The following is a 17889-nucleotide window of genomic DNA, read 5'->3' as shown; positions in this document are numbered from 1 at the left end:
TTTGTAGATTTACTAATTCTATTATCAATCTCATTATATTATACTTATTATTGATAATTTTGATAATTTATTTGAACTGCAATGTTATGTGGTGCAATATTTTGAGAAAATGTTCCTGTGCCAGAAAACAATTTTTTGGAACCTGAAACTCAAGTTCTGCATGTTATGTGCTAAAAGAAATAGATGCAATATAAAAAAGGAAAAAGATGGTATGTATTATATTGGATAGACAACATAGGTGTGCACAGCCTATGGCATTAGGGTGTGCACCCCAAAGCTCAAAACACTACCTACCTTCATTCAGAAAGGGAAGGGGCCAGTAAATAACATATAAACTGGCCCTTTCCCCCAATCGTCTTAAAACATCCCTGCAGCAACAGCCACCGGGAGAGGAGGGAAGCTGGTAGCGGTGCAGGGGCTAGAGGGAGTAGCTAGGGCAGTAGGGAGAATCTATGCTGCACATGGTGATTAGGGTGTGCCTGGGCACACCTGGCACACCCTGTGCGCACGCCTATGAAAGACAATTAAGAATTATCTTTGGCACTATCATTCTCAGCCAGGGTTCTATGGAACCCTAGACCTCCTTCAGAGTTTTCCAGGGATCGGTAGACCATTTAACAATAATTGCCTCTCAAACCATGGAATCTTTTAGCTATTTGCAAGAGTGACATTTTTCTGACCATCAGTATAAAAGGGCCCTTCTCCCACTTGGTGATCACCAATGCAAAAGCATCCTTCTCCCACTGACCACCATTGTAAGACTGTTCTTTCTTAATTGACCATCAATGTAAGGGGGTACTTCTGCATTGACCAACAAGGTGAAGGCATGTTACAATTTTCACTGTCTGTCTTTTATGGTCACTATTATCATTTGTTTCATTTTTTTTTTTTTTTTACTAAAAATAATTTAATCATATAGAAAAGCCCTGGATGTCATGTATGCTTAATGCACTACATTTATTATTCTGGTATTTATTCTTATATATCAACTTATGCGTGAGGTATGCTCTATGTATTCTCTGCTTTGCTTTCCTAAACATTGCAGTTTCAGTTGAAAACGACAGATTCAACTTCCAAATTACAAGTTGTAATATTTAGAGAATTGGGGAAAGGGGGTGGGGGGTCACATTGCATTTAGCATGGGGGGCTGCTGTGCTTGATCGCATCAGTTAACCTTTATCCAAATAGAAAGTGGACCAGGACTGCAACATTTTGAAAATGAAGAATGCTGAATTTGGTTCTTTTACTGGCTGACACTGTCTCATGTATCCATGGGTGTTCACAGGCGACAGATCAACGTGATCTTGGTATGCATCCGGATTCATAGGTCTTATGTTGCTCATTTCTAATAATCAGTTAATTATGTGCTTGCTTATAGTACCTGGAATAGTCCAATCCGTGAAGACAGAGAATATCACCTCCACTTCGTTATCTCTGAGCTGGGAGAAACCAGATGGAAATGCCAGTTCATATTTCATCCACATTCTCGAAGATCCAACTTTCAACAAAACTATTAACATACCTTCATATATTATTGAAGGCCTAACACCTGGAAACTATTACACCTTTATAGTATTTGCTCAGGTTGGGGAAAACCATGTACAAGGAGATAATATTAATTTCCCAGTACAAACAAGTAAGTAATTAGTTATGATTACTACTAGGGATGAGCTTTGAGTTTGAGTCGAGCATGAGTTCGATTCGAACATCGGCTGTTCGATTGTTCGAAGATCGAACATTATGGGCCGTTTGCGCCAAATTTGAGCAGCGTGTCACGGTCCATAATGCACTGCGTCATCGCAGTGCATTGCTGGCTGATGATTGGCCAAGCATGCACTATGACCCGCATGCTTTGGCCAATAACAGCGCCGTCAGCACAGAGAGTCATGATTGGCCCAAGGGTCCAATCATGGCTCAGGGGATTAAGTACATGCTCCACACTATATAAGGCCGCCTGCACGTTGGCCTTGTGTAGTGTGTTGCGGCGTTCATAGAGAGAGAGAGTGTCATTTAATTTCAGTTAGCTAGATTAAGCAGGCAGTTGATTCAGTTAGATCCAGTATATTTAGTTTATATATACATTCCAGGCTTTGTATATATATATACACACACACACACATACTGTATACAGTTTAGCTAGATCTCACTGCATAGCGTTCCTGATGTTCTCTTCCTAGTATACTACAGGCAGGCAGTTGATTCAGTTAGCAGCAGTATATTCAGTATACTGTATCCTGTGCAGCTAGATCAGTGCAGAACGTTCCTGTTGTTCTCTTCCTAATATACTACAGGCAGGCAGTTGATTCAGATAGGTGCAGTATATTCAGTCACTATAGGTAGGGAGACCGCCGCTCCAGGTGAGCACAGGCAGGTAATCAATGTCCACTCAGGAATCACACGGGTGCTGGCAATGCATAGAATTAAGCAGGTGGGAGAATGGATGGACAGCCGCACTCCAAAAAGTCTTGTTGAAAAAAGACGTGCTCTTTATTGTAAAAAGGAAAAAATGCACAGCACACAACAGCATACAGTTGGATAGACGTCTGACGCGTTTCGCATTAACAACTAATGCTTAGTCATAGCTGCTATGACTAAGCATTAGTTGTTAATGCGAAACGCGTCAGCTGTCTATCCCACTGTATGCTGTTGTGTGCTGTGCATTTTTTCCTTTTTACAATAAAGAGCACGTCTTTTTTCAACAAGACTTTTTGGAGTGCGGCTGTCCATCCATTCTAGATCACTGCAGAGCATTGCTGTTGTTCTCTTCTAGATATTACTGCAGAACATTGCTGTTGTTCTCTTCCTAATATACTACAGGCAGGCGGTTGATTCAGGTAGCTGCAATATATTCAGTCAGTATACTGTATCCTGTGCACAGTGTGCAGTCTCTGGTCTCCGGTCTTCTTTTCTTCTGTCTTCTGCTAGCTATTGTGAAACAAAGATTGTAATCCAAAGGGTTCTCTAATCAATAAAGCAATGTAGAACAACATAGAACTGTAGCTTAAATTGTGGAAAGTATCTGTGCACTCCTTCCTAGAAATGCACCTCCAGCGGCCGTCACCAAACAATCAAATCAGGCTTGAGGCCTATGCACATGTGACTCTATTTAACTAAACTGTTCCGTGGAAGTACCGGTCCCAGCAACACTATGCAGTCAGTCTAGGTGTGTGAAAAGCAGTACAAAGTTCTGGGCGTGAGCCCTCTCACCACACGAGGTCCAGACAGATGGATGCCTCCGCTCCACAGGATCTCAGTCTGTTTGCTGCGACCACACTGTCACGCTGTTCTGTTTCACATACGACCGGGAGTCCTCCGTTACCTCCTTCAAGGGTCGCTGGTTCGACCACACTGCTGCTCCAGCACGCTGTGGTGTAAAGCAGAATCAAAGGCTGCTGTTCTGCTCAGCACAATGTAGGCCCGAGCTCTGTGAAACACACACACATACTGGCAGGCCATGCGTCCCAGGAACAAGAGACCTAAGATGGCCACCACAAGACCTTTTATATCCTACCCAGCATGCACTTCAGCCCCAAGTGTTCATGGGTTGGTGATTTGCATAAAACTTCACTGTGCTCTTGAAAAACAACAAAAAGATAAATTAAATCCATTTCACATTTTGGCCACTAGATGGTGCCAAATACCAATTTATAGCATTAATCATGAAACAACACTGCACAATATTAACATAAGATTAAAAGACAAAAATGCCTGCGCATTTGTGAAAAGTATATATCACAATAGTGTTCATTTTCCTTGAAAAGATTTGTCAGATATGATGTTTAAAAAAAGTTACAAGTCAGCATTGGAGAAGAGACAAAGGAGAGCTTTTCAGCTGCCATTTTCACCCCCCCCCTTGCTCCACAAGTTCCAAAACCCCCCTTCTCCTTGCTTTACTGAAGGAACCATATATGGCTAAACCCTTGCAGAGCTGACCAAGGACCCCTGTACATGGACTTTCCATAAGAAACTCTTACACGTGGGCTGCATGTGCTAAGAGAGCCCCATACCTAATATGGACTTACAAGGGGAATGTGTGCCATGATGCCAAGTACAGACGTCACAGGGGGCGTGTAATAAGGGGCTGAAATGTATAGACTGAACCAATCTGTATGCTCATGCTTGTGATGTCATTTTGTTAATAAAGGAAGCCATACAGACTCCACCTCTTTCTCTTGAGGTTGGACACAGAAGGAAGCAGCAGTGTGTTTCTCAGCTCTCTGCATGCTTTAATGATTTGGGTCAAATGGCAGAAATGGGTTTCACCCTGAGAATTGTGTCAGGAAATCAATCATTATCAGGCTCATATGTGATCTTAGGTGGGTGGCAGTTGTGGCATGTTAGAAAAATATCTGATTGTTGCAGTTTTTATGTGGTTTCCAGCAAAATGCATAGAGGTCATTAGTATCGTGTATAAAACAAACCTAAAATACCCAACGCTCATAGAACCCACATGTATTTAATTGGGACAGGACGTGGAGGAAAAGCTCCCCAAATTACAATATAAATGGATTTGTTATAGGTTGTACATGTATTTTGTAATTCCTCACTGCTTTTTACAGTTTTAGTATATTTTAGGCTTTATGCAATGTGCTTTTTAAGTTTAGCAGAAGACGATTACTACAAGCAATGATTCTCCTTCAGTTATGAACAATGGCAATTTACAATTTATAGCTGCAATCATAATTTGTTAACCAGCACTTCATTGTTAGCATATACACTGATGACACCCAAATCTATCTGTCTAATCCTCACCTCACTCCTTCAGTCTCCTCTCGCATTATTAACCTACTAACTGACATATCAGCATGGATGTTGCACACTTCCTTAAACAAAATCTCTCTAAAACCGAGCTATTAATATCCCCCCCCCCCATCTTGTGCCACCCTCCATGACTTTTCCATCAAAATCAACAATGCAACCATCAGTCCCTCCCCTCACGCCATTGTACTAGGTGTAATACTAGACTCTGGCTTGTCCTATCAGCCCCAAATCCAATCGTTGTCAAAAGTTTGTAGAAGTCACCTCTGTAACTTTTCTAAAACTCACCCCTTTTTAACAAATTAAACCACCAAGCTCCTCATTCACTCCCTCGTTATCTCTCGCCTTGACTATTGCAACTCCCTTCTCATCGGCCTGCCTCTCCATAGGCTATCCCCTCTTCAGTCTATCGTGAATGCTGCTGCCAGGCTTATCCACATACCCATCGATCAGCGTCTGCTAACCCTCTCCCTATACTGGCTCACAATCGCCCAGCAAATTAAATTTAAAATACTAACAGCATTCACAACTGTGCCCCAAGCTACACCACCGATCTTGTCTCCAAATATCACCAAAACCATCCTCTCCGATCCTCCCAAGACCTCCTACTCTCAAGCTCCCTCATCTCCTCCCATACTTGTATCCAGGATTTCTCCAGAGCCTCTCCCATCCTCTGGAACTCGCTACCTCAACCTGTCTGGCTATCCCCTGCCCTTGCTACCTTCAGGCGATACCTGAAAACTCATCTCTTCAGGGAAGCCTATCACGTCTGCAACTAATCTTTTACCACTTCCATCACCTCATTCCTCACAGTTGAAACCTTTTGTACCACCTGCCCCACCCTATTAGATGTAAGGTCTTCTAAGCAGGGCCCTCTTAATCCTTTTGTTTTTTTCGATTATAACTTTATTGTCTCCCTTTTATATTGTAAAGAGCTGCGTTAACAGTTGGCGCTATATAAATCCTGTATAATAATAATAACATCTTTGCTTATTGCTAGACACATTTATGAACCTTACCCCATTGAGCAGCATCCTTATATCTAATAGCTGAGAGTAAGCAGATATATGCAAAACGCAAAGTCACTCCAATTTTTAACATTTTGCAATATCTGAAATATAAAGAACCCAAACACACAGAAAAAGTTCACCATTTATATTTCTGGTTGGGAGAAAGCAGATGGAAATATTAGTTCACATTGAATCCAGACCCTGGGAGACCCAACTATTAGCAGGCAATGTGACTACAACTTCTGACATAATTGGGGGCTGTTTGTCTTCTCCCAATAACCCCTGCCAACACAAATCATTCCCTGTTTCTAGCATACATCTTCTCCATCCAAATTGCCCCTCCCAGCAAAAGTCCTCTTGCTCTCCCAGCCCAAATTCACCCCATCTACCTTTTAGTACAAATCTTCTTCCCCTCCAAATCCAACCCTACCAAATCCCCCCCCCTCCTTCAATTTACCAACCAATTTATCCTCCCATCACAAATCCTCTTCTCCTCCCAGCACAAATTGTCTTGCTTCTCCCAAAAAAAACAACCCTACTGCAAATCTTCTTCTCCTTTAAATTCCCAGAACAAATCCCCCTCAAATCCATACTTTTAGTGTGAATCCTCTTCTACTTCTCCAGTACCCCAACCCTCCAGCACAACCCCCCCCCCCCCCCCAGATACCACCTCCCAGAACAAATCCTCTAACATGAATCCTCTTATTTTTCCATAAATCTTCTATTGCAAAATAAATCCTCTCACCCCCAACCCCTCCTTCTAGCACAGATCCTCTTATCTGATCTTACCTCCTCTGAAGATCAGAACATGCAAGTATTTTCTCTCAGTTATAAAAAAACATGACAATTTACAACCTATGGGCCAGATTCAGAAAGATGCGCGCATCTTTCTGCTGGCGTAACGTATCTCCGCTACGTTACGCCGCTGTAACTTTGGGCGCAAGTTCTGTACTCAGAAAGAACTTGCGCCCTTATTTACGGTGGCGTAACGTATGTGTTGCGGCGTAAGGCCGCGTAATTCAAATGGGGATGTTGGGGGCGTGTTTTATTTAAATTTGCCTTGACCCCGCGTTTTTGCCTTGACCCCGCGGCATGCGCCGTCTGTAAAATATCCCAGTGTGCATTGTGCCAAAGTACGCCGCAAGGACGTATTGGAATCGACGTGAACGTAAATGACGTAAAGCCCTATTCGCCAACGACTTACGCAAACGACGTAAAAATTTCAAAACTCAGCGCGGGAACGACGGCCATACTTAACATTAGCTACGCCTCATATAGCAGGGGTAACTATACGCCGAAAAAAGCCGAACGTAAACGACGTAAAAAAATGCGCCGGCGGGACGTACGTTTCTGAATCGCCGTATCTACCTAATTAGCATATTCCTTGCGTAAACATACGGAAGCGCCACCTAGCGGCCAGCCTGAAATTGCAGCCTAAGATACAACGGTGTAAGACACTTACACCTGTTGGATCTTAGGGATATCTATGCGTAACTGATTCTCTGAATCAGGCGCATAGATACGACCGACCCCACTCAGAGATACGACGGCGTATCAGGAGATACGCCGTCGTATCTCTTTTCTGAATCCGGCCCTATAGCTGTAGTACATTTTATTAAAATAAACATGTTTATGTCTGTGTTCTTACAGTTCCATATTTCACCATAGCCTCCTAATGATGGTTTTACACTGAACTGCTGCTATGTTTTTTGTAGGACCTGAAAAGGTACAGAGTCTTACAGCTTACAATATCAACACCACTTCTGTATCTCTGAACTGGCTACCACCAACTGGAAATGCAAGTTCATATTATATTCAGATCCTGGGAGATCCAGCTTTTGATAAGAATGTGACTACAACCTCTGACACAATTACGGGCTTGACACCTGGAAATTATTATACCTTCCTGGTCTCTGCTGTTGTTGATGGTGGTAATGTAAAGGGAACTCCCAATATTACAACTGACTACACAAGTGAGTTATAAAAATAACTATTAATGTCATGATATTCCGTAAATAAAAATGCATAATTAACGCTACTAGTTTGTATTGCTGAGGCATTTCAGCTACATTTTGGAAAACAGCACTTTCTTAGGTATTGTGCACTGTGTTTGTCTTTCCTTTGGGTAACTTCTGAAATGCTGCAACAAAAATATGTGAGTAGGCGAATGTTATGTATAACAATAAGGGTTTGCAACTTAAAGTGGTTATAAAGCCACTTTGCTTTCTTAATGGAATCCCCTGTGTTGTATTAAATTATGTTCCCCACTGTATGCGATTCAAAGAAAATATGTAGAGATATACCTTATTTAGGAGTACTTCTCAGCGCTCACGTGACTGCCCGCCGCTGTCATCCCTATCTGAGAACTACAGCGGGCGGGACTGAGAAACCCAGCTGACATCAGCTGGAATGAGGGAGGAAACGAGGAGAGCGGCAGGTGGTCATTTGAGCGCCAAGTAGCACTCTGAAATAAGGTATATATATATATATATATATATATATATATATATATAAAAAAATTTAAGTACATACAGTAGTAATATGCTAGTACCTGACAATAATTACACCTTCCTGGTCTCTGCCCTTGTTGAACGAAACAGCATAAAAGGAGACAGCTCTGTGACAGTTAACTACACAAGTAAGTGTCTGTTAGAAAGGACACCTCCACCTATTGATCAGATATTTAGCATTTTATTAAATTAGTTGGTAGATTTCTGCTATGTCACTGGGACAGGAAGTGGAAGAATTTCCCTAAGGCCCCGTACACACGATAGAATCCATCCGCTGAAAAATCCCAGCAAATGGGTTTCAGCGGATAGATCCTATGGTGTGTACACTCCAGCGGATCTGTTTCCGCGGATATTTATCCCCTGGGATGGATTCCAGCAGATCGAATATTTGCTGACATGCCAAACAAATCCATCTGCTGCAATCCATCCCAACGGATGGATCCGCTGGTCTGTATAGACTCACCGGATCCATCCGTCCGAAGGGATCCCCCGCATGCGTCGTAATGATTAGACGCATGCGTGGAATTCCTTATATGACAGCGTCGCGCACGTCGCCGCGTCATAATCGCGGCAACGGCGCGACACGTCATCGCCAGAGGATTTCGGCGCGGATTTCAATGCGATGGTGTGTACACTCCATCGCATGAAAATCCGCCGAAATCCTCGAGAGGATTTATCCGGGGAAACGGTCCGCTGGACCGTATTCGCGGATAAATTCTCTCGTGTGTTTGGGGCCTAAGACCTCGTACACACGACCGAACATGTCTGCTGAAACTGGTCCGCGGACCAGTTTCAGCAGACATGTTCGGTCGTCTGTACGGCCGACCGGACAATTTTCCGGCTGGTCGGACAGGTTTCCAGCGGACGAATGTTTCTTAGCATGCTAAGAAACATGTCCGCTGGAAGCCTGTCCGTCAGACATGTTCGGTCGTCTGTACCACTTACCGGACATGTCCGCTCGGCCGAAAGCCCTCGCATGCGTCGAAGTGATTTGACGCATGCGTGGAAGCATTGACCTTCCAGGGTCGCGCACGTCGCCGCGTCATCGTCGCGGCGACAGCGCGGCCACGTCACCGCGTATCCTGTCCGTGCGGATTTCGGTTTGATGGTGTGTACAACCATCAGACCGAAATCTCCGAGCGGACATGTCCGATGAAAACGGTCCGCGGACCGTTTTCATCGGACATGTCCCCTCGTGTGTACGAGGCCTAAAAGATAGCTGGCCAATAAAAACTGAAAAATTATAGGTTCTACTTGTAATGCGTAATGCCTCACTGCTAGTGACTGTTTCATTATGTTTTCAGTCATGCGCAATGTGTTTTGTATGTCTAGGAGAAGAAGATCAGAACATGCAAGTATTTTCTCTCAATTATAAAAACATGACAATTTACAACCTATAGCTGTAGTAAATTTTAATAAAATAAACATGTTTATGTCTGTGTTCTTACAGTTCCATATTTCACCATAGCCTCCTAATGATGGTTTTGCACTGAACTGCTGCTATGTTTTTTGTAGGACCTGAAAAGGTACAGAGTCTTACAGCTTACAATATCAACACCACTTCTGTATCTCTGAACTGGCTACCACCTACTGGAAATGCAAGTTCCTACCAGATCCAGATCTGGGAAAATTCATCTTTCAGCAAAATTGTGCCCAGTCCCACGACAACTTTTACCATACAGAATCTGACACCTGGCAATTATTACACCTTCCTGGTCTCTGCCCTTGCTGGAGGAAGCATAAACGGGAACAGCTCTCTAGTAGTAAAATACACAAGTAAGTGCCAGTGGGAATGGACAGCTAATTATAATCTGCGGTATAAAAAATATGCAGCTTTTATCAGATCAGTTGGAAAATAAAAACAATTTTTTGACTTTATGACTAGATAATGCATGATTTAATAATGGAAAGTCATTGTGTGATGTCTCACAGCTGTTTGTATTCTGGATTGTTTGCTTTTTGCATTATGACATGCAAAGAATTAGCTCAAATAGACTGTTTACTTTGCATGGGAAGTTTTTTCCCAGAGAGTAGCAAATTAAATAAAGCTCTGTTGTCTTCCTTTATCTAGTCATTAAAGGGGTTGTAAAGGTAAAAATAATGTAAATAGCTTCCTTTACCTTAGTACAGTCCTCCTTCACTTACCTTATCCTTCGATTTTGTATTAAATTAATTAAAAATATGTCCCCGGATTTCATTTTAAAAATCTGGTCACCTTACTTTACAACCCCTTAAAGCAAAGTAAAAGAAAACAGCAAATAGGTGCCGCTTAAGTAAGACTGTATTTGTTTAATAAACAACTCATATTTAAAACTCACATTATAAAGTCCTGCGGGAACGCGTGGGAACGGAGTCCCGGCAATTTTTTGTCACAGCAGGAACGCAGTTCCCTTTGCAGGACTAGAGCAGCCGAGCCGCCCAAGCCAATCCTTCACTAAGCGGCGATGGTTGGCTCGAATCACTGTCAGGGGCAGGCGGACCTTAGTAATCCTTTATGTTACTGGCCGCTTCCTGTATATGGATTCATTGGGTAGTGTGCGGGTATCCTGTCACTTCCTCAATGCCGCAATGTCTACTGGGAGCTTTTGTCATTGTTCCCAGGAGACATTGCGGAGGTCTGCTGCGAGTTATCGCGGGATTTAGAAAGAGCTTGCTTAAAACATGCGGTTTAGTAATTATGCATATGAGCGTATCATTTTCTTTTTTTTTGGTGGGGGAGTGGATCTTGGGTGGGAGTTCCCACACTTGTTTCCCCAGGACTTGACCCCCGCACACTATTATATGCATTTATAGCTCCATGAAAAAACCCTCAGCTAGACAAATTTTGAGATGACAAACAAATGTAAAAACTCTGCTGAAGACTAACAACTAACACCTGTATATTTTGTAGTACCTGAGGTTGTGAAGAACCTGAACACAGAGAATATCAACACCACTTCTATATCCCTGAGATGGGACAAACCAGATGGAAATGTCAGTTCATATTACATCCAGATCCTGGGAGATCCAGCTTTTGATAGGAATGTGACTACAACCTCTGACACAATTACGGGCTTGACACCTGGAAATTATTATACCTTCCTGGTCTCTGCTGTTGTTGATGGTGGTAATGTAAAGGGAGCTCCCAATATTACATCTGACTACACAAGTGAGTTATAAAAATAACTATTAATGTCATGATATTCCGTAAATAAAAATGAATAATTAACGCTACTAGTTTGTATTGCTGAGGCATTTCAGCTACATTTTGGAAAACAGCACTTTCTTAGGTATCGTGCACTATGTTTGTCTTTCCTTTGGGTAACTTCTGAAATGCTGCAACAAAAATATGTCAGTAGGCGAATGTTGTGTATAACAATAAGGGTTTGCAACTTAAAGTGGTTATAAAGCCACTTTGCTTTCTTAATGGAATCCCCTGTGTTGTATTAAATTATGTTCCCCACTGTATGCGATTCAAAGAAAATATGTAGAGATATACCTTATTTAGGAGCACTTCTCAGCGCTCACTTGACTGCCCGCCGCTGTCATCCCAATCTGAGAACTACAGCGGGCGGGACTGAGAAACCCAGCTGACATCAGCTGGAATGAGGGAGGAAACGAGGAGAGCGGCAGGTGGTCATTTGAGCGCCAAGTAGTGCTCTGAAATAAGGTATATATATATAAAAAAAAAATTAGGAACATACAGTAGTAATATGCTAGTACCTGACAATAATTACACCTTCCTGGTCTCTGCCCTTGTTGGACGAAACAGCATAAAAGGAGACAGCTCTGTGACAGTTAACTACACAAGTAAGTGTCTGTTAGAAAGGACACCTCCACCTATTGATAAGATATTTAGCATTTTATTAAATTAGTTGGTAGATTTCTGCTATGTCACTGGGACAGGAAGTGGAAGAATTTCCTTAAGGCCTCGTACACACGACCGAACATGTCTGCTAAAACTGGTCCGCGGACCAGTTTCAGCAGACATGTTCGGTCGTCTGTACGGCCGACCGGACAATTTTCCGGCGGATCGGACAGGTTTCCAGTGGACAAATGTTTCTTAGCATGCTAAGAAACATGTCCGCTGGAAGCCTGTTCGTTGGACATGTTCGGTCGTCTGTACGACTTACCGGACATGTCCGCTCGGCCGAAAGCCCTCGCATGCTTAAAAGTGATTCGACGCATGGGTGGAAGCATTGACCTTCCAGGGTCGCGCACGTCGCTGCGTCATCGTCGCGGCGACATCGCGGCCACGTCACCGCGTATCCTGTCCATGCGGATTTCGGTTTGATGGTGTGTACAACCATCAGACCGAAATCTCCGAGCGGACATGTCCCCTCGTGTGTACGAGGCCTAACAGATAGCTGGCCAATAAAAACTGAAAAATTATAGGTTCTACTTGTAATGCGTAATGTCTCACTGCTAGTGACTGTTTCATTATGTTTTCAGTCATGCGCAATGTGTTTTGTATGTCTAGGAGAAGAAGATCAGAACATGCAAGTATTTTCTCTCAATTATAAAAACATGACAATTTACAACCTATAGCTGTAGTAAATTTTAATAAAATAAACATGTTTATGTCTGTGTTCTTACAGTTCCATATTTCACCATAGCCTCCTAATGATGGTTTTGCACTGAACTGCTGCTATGTTTTTTGTAGGACCTGAAAAGGTACAGAGTCTTACAGCTTACAATATCAACACCACTTTTGTATCTCTGAACTGGCTACCACCTACTGGAAATGCAAGTTCCTACCAGATCCAGATCTGGGAAAATTCATCTTTCAGCAAAATTGTGCCCAGTCCCACGACAACTTTTACCATACAGAATCTGACACCTGGCAATTATTACACCTTCCTGGTCTCTGCCCTTGCTGGAGGAAGCATAAACGGGAAAAGCTCTCTAGTAGTAAAATACACAAGTAAGTGCCAGTGGGAATGGACAGCTAATTATAATCTGCGGTATAAAAAATATGCAGCTTTTATCAGATCAGTTGGAAAATAAAAACAATTTTTTGACGTTATGACTAGATAATGCATGATTTATTAATGGAAAGTCATTGTGTGATGTCTCACAGCTGTTTGTATTCTGGATTGTTTGCTTTTTGCATTATGACATGCAAAGAATTAGCTCAAATAGACTGTTTACTTTGCATGGGAAGTTTTTTCCCAGAGAGTAGCAAATTAAATAAAGCTCTGTTGTCTTCCTTTATCTAGTCATTAAAAGGGTTGTACAGGTAAAAAAAATGTAAATAGCTTCCTTTACCTTAGTGCAGTCCTCCTTCACTTACCTCATCCTTCGATTTTGCTTTTAAATGTCCTAATTTCTTATGAGAAATCCTCACTTCCTGTTATTCTGTCTGTAACTACATGCAGTAATGCAAGGCTTTCTCCCTGGTGTGGAGAAAGCCTCTTGAGGGGGGAGGGAGCGAGCAGGAGGGTCAGGACGCTCTCTATTTTGCAGATAGAGAAAGGAGCTGTGTGTTAGTGGGCGTCCTGACACTCCTGCTCACCCCCTCCCCCCTCAAGAGGCTTTCTCCACACCAGGAAGAAAGCCTCACATTACTGTGTGTAGTTACAGACAGAAGAACAGGAAGTGAGGATTTCTCAGAAGAAATAAGGACATTTAAAAGCAAAATGGAAGGATGAGGTAAGTGAAAGAGGACTGCACTAAGGTAAAGGAAGCTATTTAGGGAAGAAAACATTTACCTTTACAATAGGGTGAACAGACATCCCCAGTTTCAGGGGACAGTCCCCTGATTGAGGACACTGTCCCCAGACCAAGTCTGTCCCTGGTTTTGTCCCCAGATTGGATTTAATAGGGGGCAGGGGCAATTTCAAAGACAATCATTGCAGAATTCAAATAAAAAAATCAGAATTACACACCCCGCTCCGCCGTGCCTACTAGCATAGGGGGGTTGTATTCTTCCCATTATCTGTGCCCCCTTCTGATGATCATGTGCTGGTCGGAGCGGAGGGAATATTTCTTCAGTTTTGGGCGCATGCCCATTCAGCTTAGCTTGCATGTTCTTCTGCCTTGGCTCAAATCCAGGGGCGTCGTTAGGGCGTGGCTAGGGGGGCTGGAGCCCCGAATGGGTCCCCGAAAAGCCCCGAGTCTATGCCACATCCGATCACATTGTTAGCCCCGAGCGTCTGGGAGTCAGGACCTGATGCCGACGGTGGCCGAGTGCCGCCAGCACCGAGTGTCGCTGAGTGCCGTACTCGGCGACACTCGGCGCTGGTGACACTCTGCTACTTTCGGCATCAGATTGGCCCTGATCCCCAGACGCTCGGGGCTAACATGTGATCGGATGCGGCCCCGCCTTCTGGAGCCTCGGCGGCTCCCTTTCTCATCAGTGAGAACAGGCAGCAGGGAGGGATATATGTAAATCCCTCCCTGCTTGCAGCCCAGTGGGAGGTATCATGGGCGTTTGCTACTGTACACAGCGCCGCCACCACGGTGCCTGACTTGAGCAAGGGAAGAGTGTCTCCTTTCTTCCTAGAGGAGGAATGAGAGCCAATAGGAGAGCTGCTACCTTCCATCCAATGCCTGAGAGCGGGCGGGTCTCCAAGGATCTCGGGCACTGAAACATGAACAGGTGGAGGATTGTATAGGCAGCTATGGAAGACCCTGAATTATGGAAGAAAACTGATTGTGGCAACAAGTCCTGGAAACAAGTTAGTGTATTTTCAGAACTAAAGTGTCAGCAGGGTACAAACTGGTCATATACCCTGTAACCCATATTGTACATTTTATACAGACTAGTCTGTACCCTGATACCAAGCTGAACATTATATACACACTGGGCTGTATATAATGTACAATATGATTTACAGGGTATATGACCAGTTTGTACCCTGCTGACACCGTACATTATATACAGTAATGTTCAGACCAGTGTATCAAAGCCTGGTGACAGATTGGAGCTGAGCCCGGCCATGTGTGGAGGTGGTGGGGTTCCCAGAATTATTACTGGAAGAGGGACACCTGCATTGAACAGGGGGTGGGGGAGTTAAGACCCCCCCAGAATATGTGCTGAGGGACACTTTGGGAGAAGAAAGGACCTATGCTAGAAGTGGAGGTTGGATTTTAAATCCAACCTCCCACAAGAACATAAGCCCTCCCACCTCCCAAAGCACCCCCCAGCAAATCTGCCCCCCACCTCCCAACAAGCGCAAGTGGAGAGGGATGTGTGTACTGAGGGAGGGGATCTTTACGGAGGGAGGGGGGGGTCTGTACTTGGTGGAGAGGGTGGTGTGTAAAAAGGGAGGGGGTCTGGACTGAGGGACAGAGGTCTATACTTAGTGGAGAGGGTGGTCAGTACTAAGAGAGGGGATCTATACTTAGTGTAGAGGGGAGGTCTGGACTGAGGGAGGCGGGTCTGTACTGAGGGGGGACTATACTTGGTGGAGGGGGGTGACACCAACCCTAGTGACGCCACTATGCAGGGACAGGTCAGTGTATGCAGATCAGGTCAATGAGTCAGGTCAGTGTATGCAGGGACAGGTCAGTGTATGCAGGGACAGGTCAGTGTATGCAGGGACAGGTCAGTGTATGCAGATCAGGTCAGTGAGTCAGGTCAGTGTATGCAGAGACAGGTCAGTGTATGCAGGGACAGGTCAGTGTATGCAGGGACAGGTCAGTGTATGCAGATCAGGTCAGTGAGTCAGGTCAGTGTATGCAGAGACAAGTCAGTGTATGCAGGGACAGGTCAGTGTATGCAGGGACAGGTCAGTGTATGCAGGGACAGGTCAGTGTATGCAGATCAGGTCAGTGAGTCAGGTCAGTGTATGCAGGGACAGGTCAGTGTATGCAGGGACAGGTCAGTGTATGCAGGGACATGTCAGTGTATGCAGATCAGGTCAGTGAGTCAGGTCAGTGTATGCAGGGACAGGTCAGTGTATGCAGGGACAGGTCAGTGTATGCAGATCAGGTCAGTGTATGCAGATCAGGTCAGTGAGTCAGGTCAGTGTATGCAGGGACAGGTCAGTGTATGCAGATCAGGTCAGTGTATGCAGATCAGGTCAGTGAGTCAGGTCAGTGTATGCAGGGACAGGTCAGTGTATGCAGGGACAGGTCAGTGTATGCAGATCAGGTCAGTGTATGCAGATCAGGTCAGTGTATGCAGATCAGGTCAGTGAGTCAGGTCAGTGTATGCAGGGACAGGTCAGTGTATGCAGGGACAGGTCAGTGAGTCAGGTCAGTGTATGCAGGGACAGGTCAGTGTATGCAGGGACAGGTCAGTGTATGCAGGGACAGGTCAGTGTATGCAGATCAGGTCAGTGTATGCAGGGACAGGTCAGTGTATGCAAATCAGGTCAGTGAGTCAGGTCAGTGTATGCAGGGACAGGTCAGTGTATGCAGGGACAGGTCAGTGTATGCAGGGACAGGTCAGTATATGCAGGGACAGGTCAGTGTATGCAGATCAGGTCAGTGGATGCAGATCAGGTCAGTGAGTCAAGTCAGTGTATGCAGGGACAGGTCAGTGTATGCAGGGACAGGTCAGTGTATGCAGGGACAGGTCAGTGAGTCAGGTCAGTGTATGCAGGGACAGGTCAGTGTATGCAGGGACAGGTCAGTGTATGCAGGGACAGGTCAGTGTATGCAGGGACAGGTCAGTGTATGCAGATCAGGTCAGTGTATGCAGATCAGGTCAGTGTATGCAGGGACAGGTCAGTGTATGCAGATCAGGTTAGTGTATGCAGGGACAGGTCAGTATATGCAGGGACAGGTCAGTATATGCAGGGACAGGTCAGTGTATGCAGATCAGGTCAGTGTATGCAGATCAGGTCAGTGGATGCAGATCAGGTCAGTGAGTCAGGTCAGTGTATGCAGGGACAGGTCAGTGTATGCAGATCAGGTCAGTGTATGCAGGGACAGGTCAGTGTATGCAGGGACAGGTCAGTGTATGCAGATCAGGTCAGTGTATGCAGATCAGGTCAGTGTATGCAGATCAGGTCAGTGTATGCAGATCAGGTCAGTGAGTCAGGTCAGTGTATGCAGGGACAGGTCAGTGTATGCAGGGACAGGTCAGTGTATGCAGGGACAGGTCAGTGTATGCAGGGACAGGTCAGTGAGTCAGGTCAGTGTATGCAGGGACAGGTCAGTGTATGCAGATCAGGTCAGTGTATGCAGGGACAGATCAGTGTATGCAGGGACAGGTCAGTGTATGCAGGGACAGGTCAGTGTATGCAGGGACAGGTCAGTATATGCAGGGACAGGTCAGTATATGCAGGGACAGGTCAGTGTATGCAGATCAGGTCAGTGTATGCAGATCAGGTCAGTGTATGCAGATCAGGTCAGTGAGTCAGGTCAGTGTATGCAGGGACAGGTCAGTGTATGCAGATCAGGTCAGTGTATGCAGGGACAGGTCAGTGTATGCAGGGACAGGTCAGTGTATGCAGATCAGGTTAGTGAGTCAGGTCAGTGTATGCAGGGACAGGTCAGTGTATGCAGATCAGGTCAGTGTATGCAGATCAGGTCAGTGTATGCAGATCAGGTCAGTGAGTCAGGTCAGTGTATGCAGGGACAGGTCAGTATATGCAGGGACAGGTCAGTGAGTCAGGTCAGTGTATGCAGGGACAGGTCAGTGTATGCAGATCAGGTCAGTGTATGCAGATCAGGTCAGT

The 17889-nt window shown here is 44.7% G+C and overlaps 2 protein-coding genes across 2 annotated transcripts in view; both read left to right on the top strand.

The window, feature by feature from the left end:
- LOC120936887 (titin-like) overlaps positions 1-17889 on the top strand; it is a 345246-nt gene that overhangs the window by 312044 nt on the left and 15313 nt on the right. Inside the window, exon 86 of the mRNA XM_040349653.1 lies at positions 11169-11426. Coding sequence (XP_040205587.1) covers positions 11169-11426 — 258 coding nt within the window. The remainder of the gene's footprint in view (positions 1-11168; positions 11427-17889) is intronic.
- On the top strand, positions 1175-1684 carry LOC120936890 (receptor-type tyrosine-protein phosphatase eta-like). The gene has a single exon (XM_040349655.1). It carries the CDS (start codon positions 1333-1335, stop codon positions 1642-1644), a length of 312 nt encoding a protein of 103 aa, XP_040205589.1. The 5' UTR covers positions 1175-1332; the 3' UTR covers positions 1645-1684.

This window comes from Rana temporaria, chromosome 4 (genome assembly GCF_905171775.1).
Source record: "Rana temporaria chromosome 4, aRanTem1.1, whole genome shotgun sequence".
In the NCBI taxonomy this organism is placed as follows: domain Eukaryota; kingdom Metazoa; phylum Chordata; class Amphibia; order Anura; family Ranidae; genus Rana; species Rana temporaria.
The sequence above is the reverse complement of the archived record's forward strand: the minus strand, read 5'-3'. Positions and strand labels throughout refer to the sequence as shown.

What these genes read in the sequence shown, in the direction of transcription:
- LOC120936890 (XM_040349655.1), top strand. Translation starts at nt 1,333, where the DNA reads ATGTTGCTCATTTCTAATAATCAGTTAATTATGTGCTTGCTTATAGTA.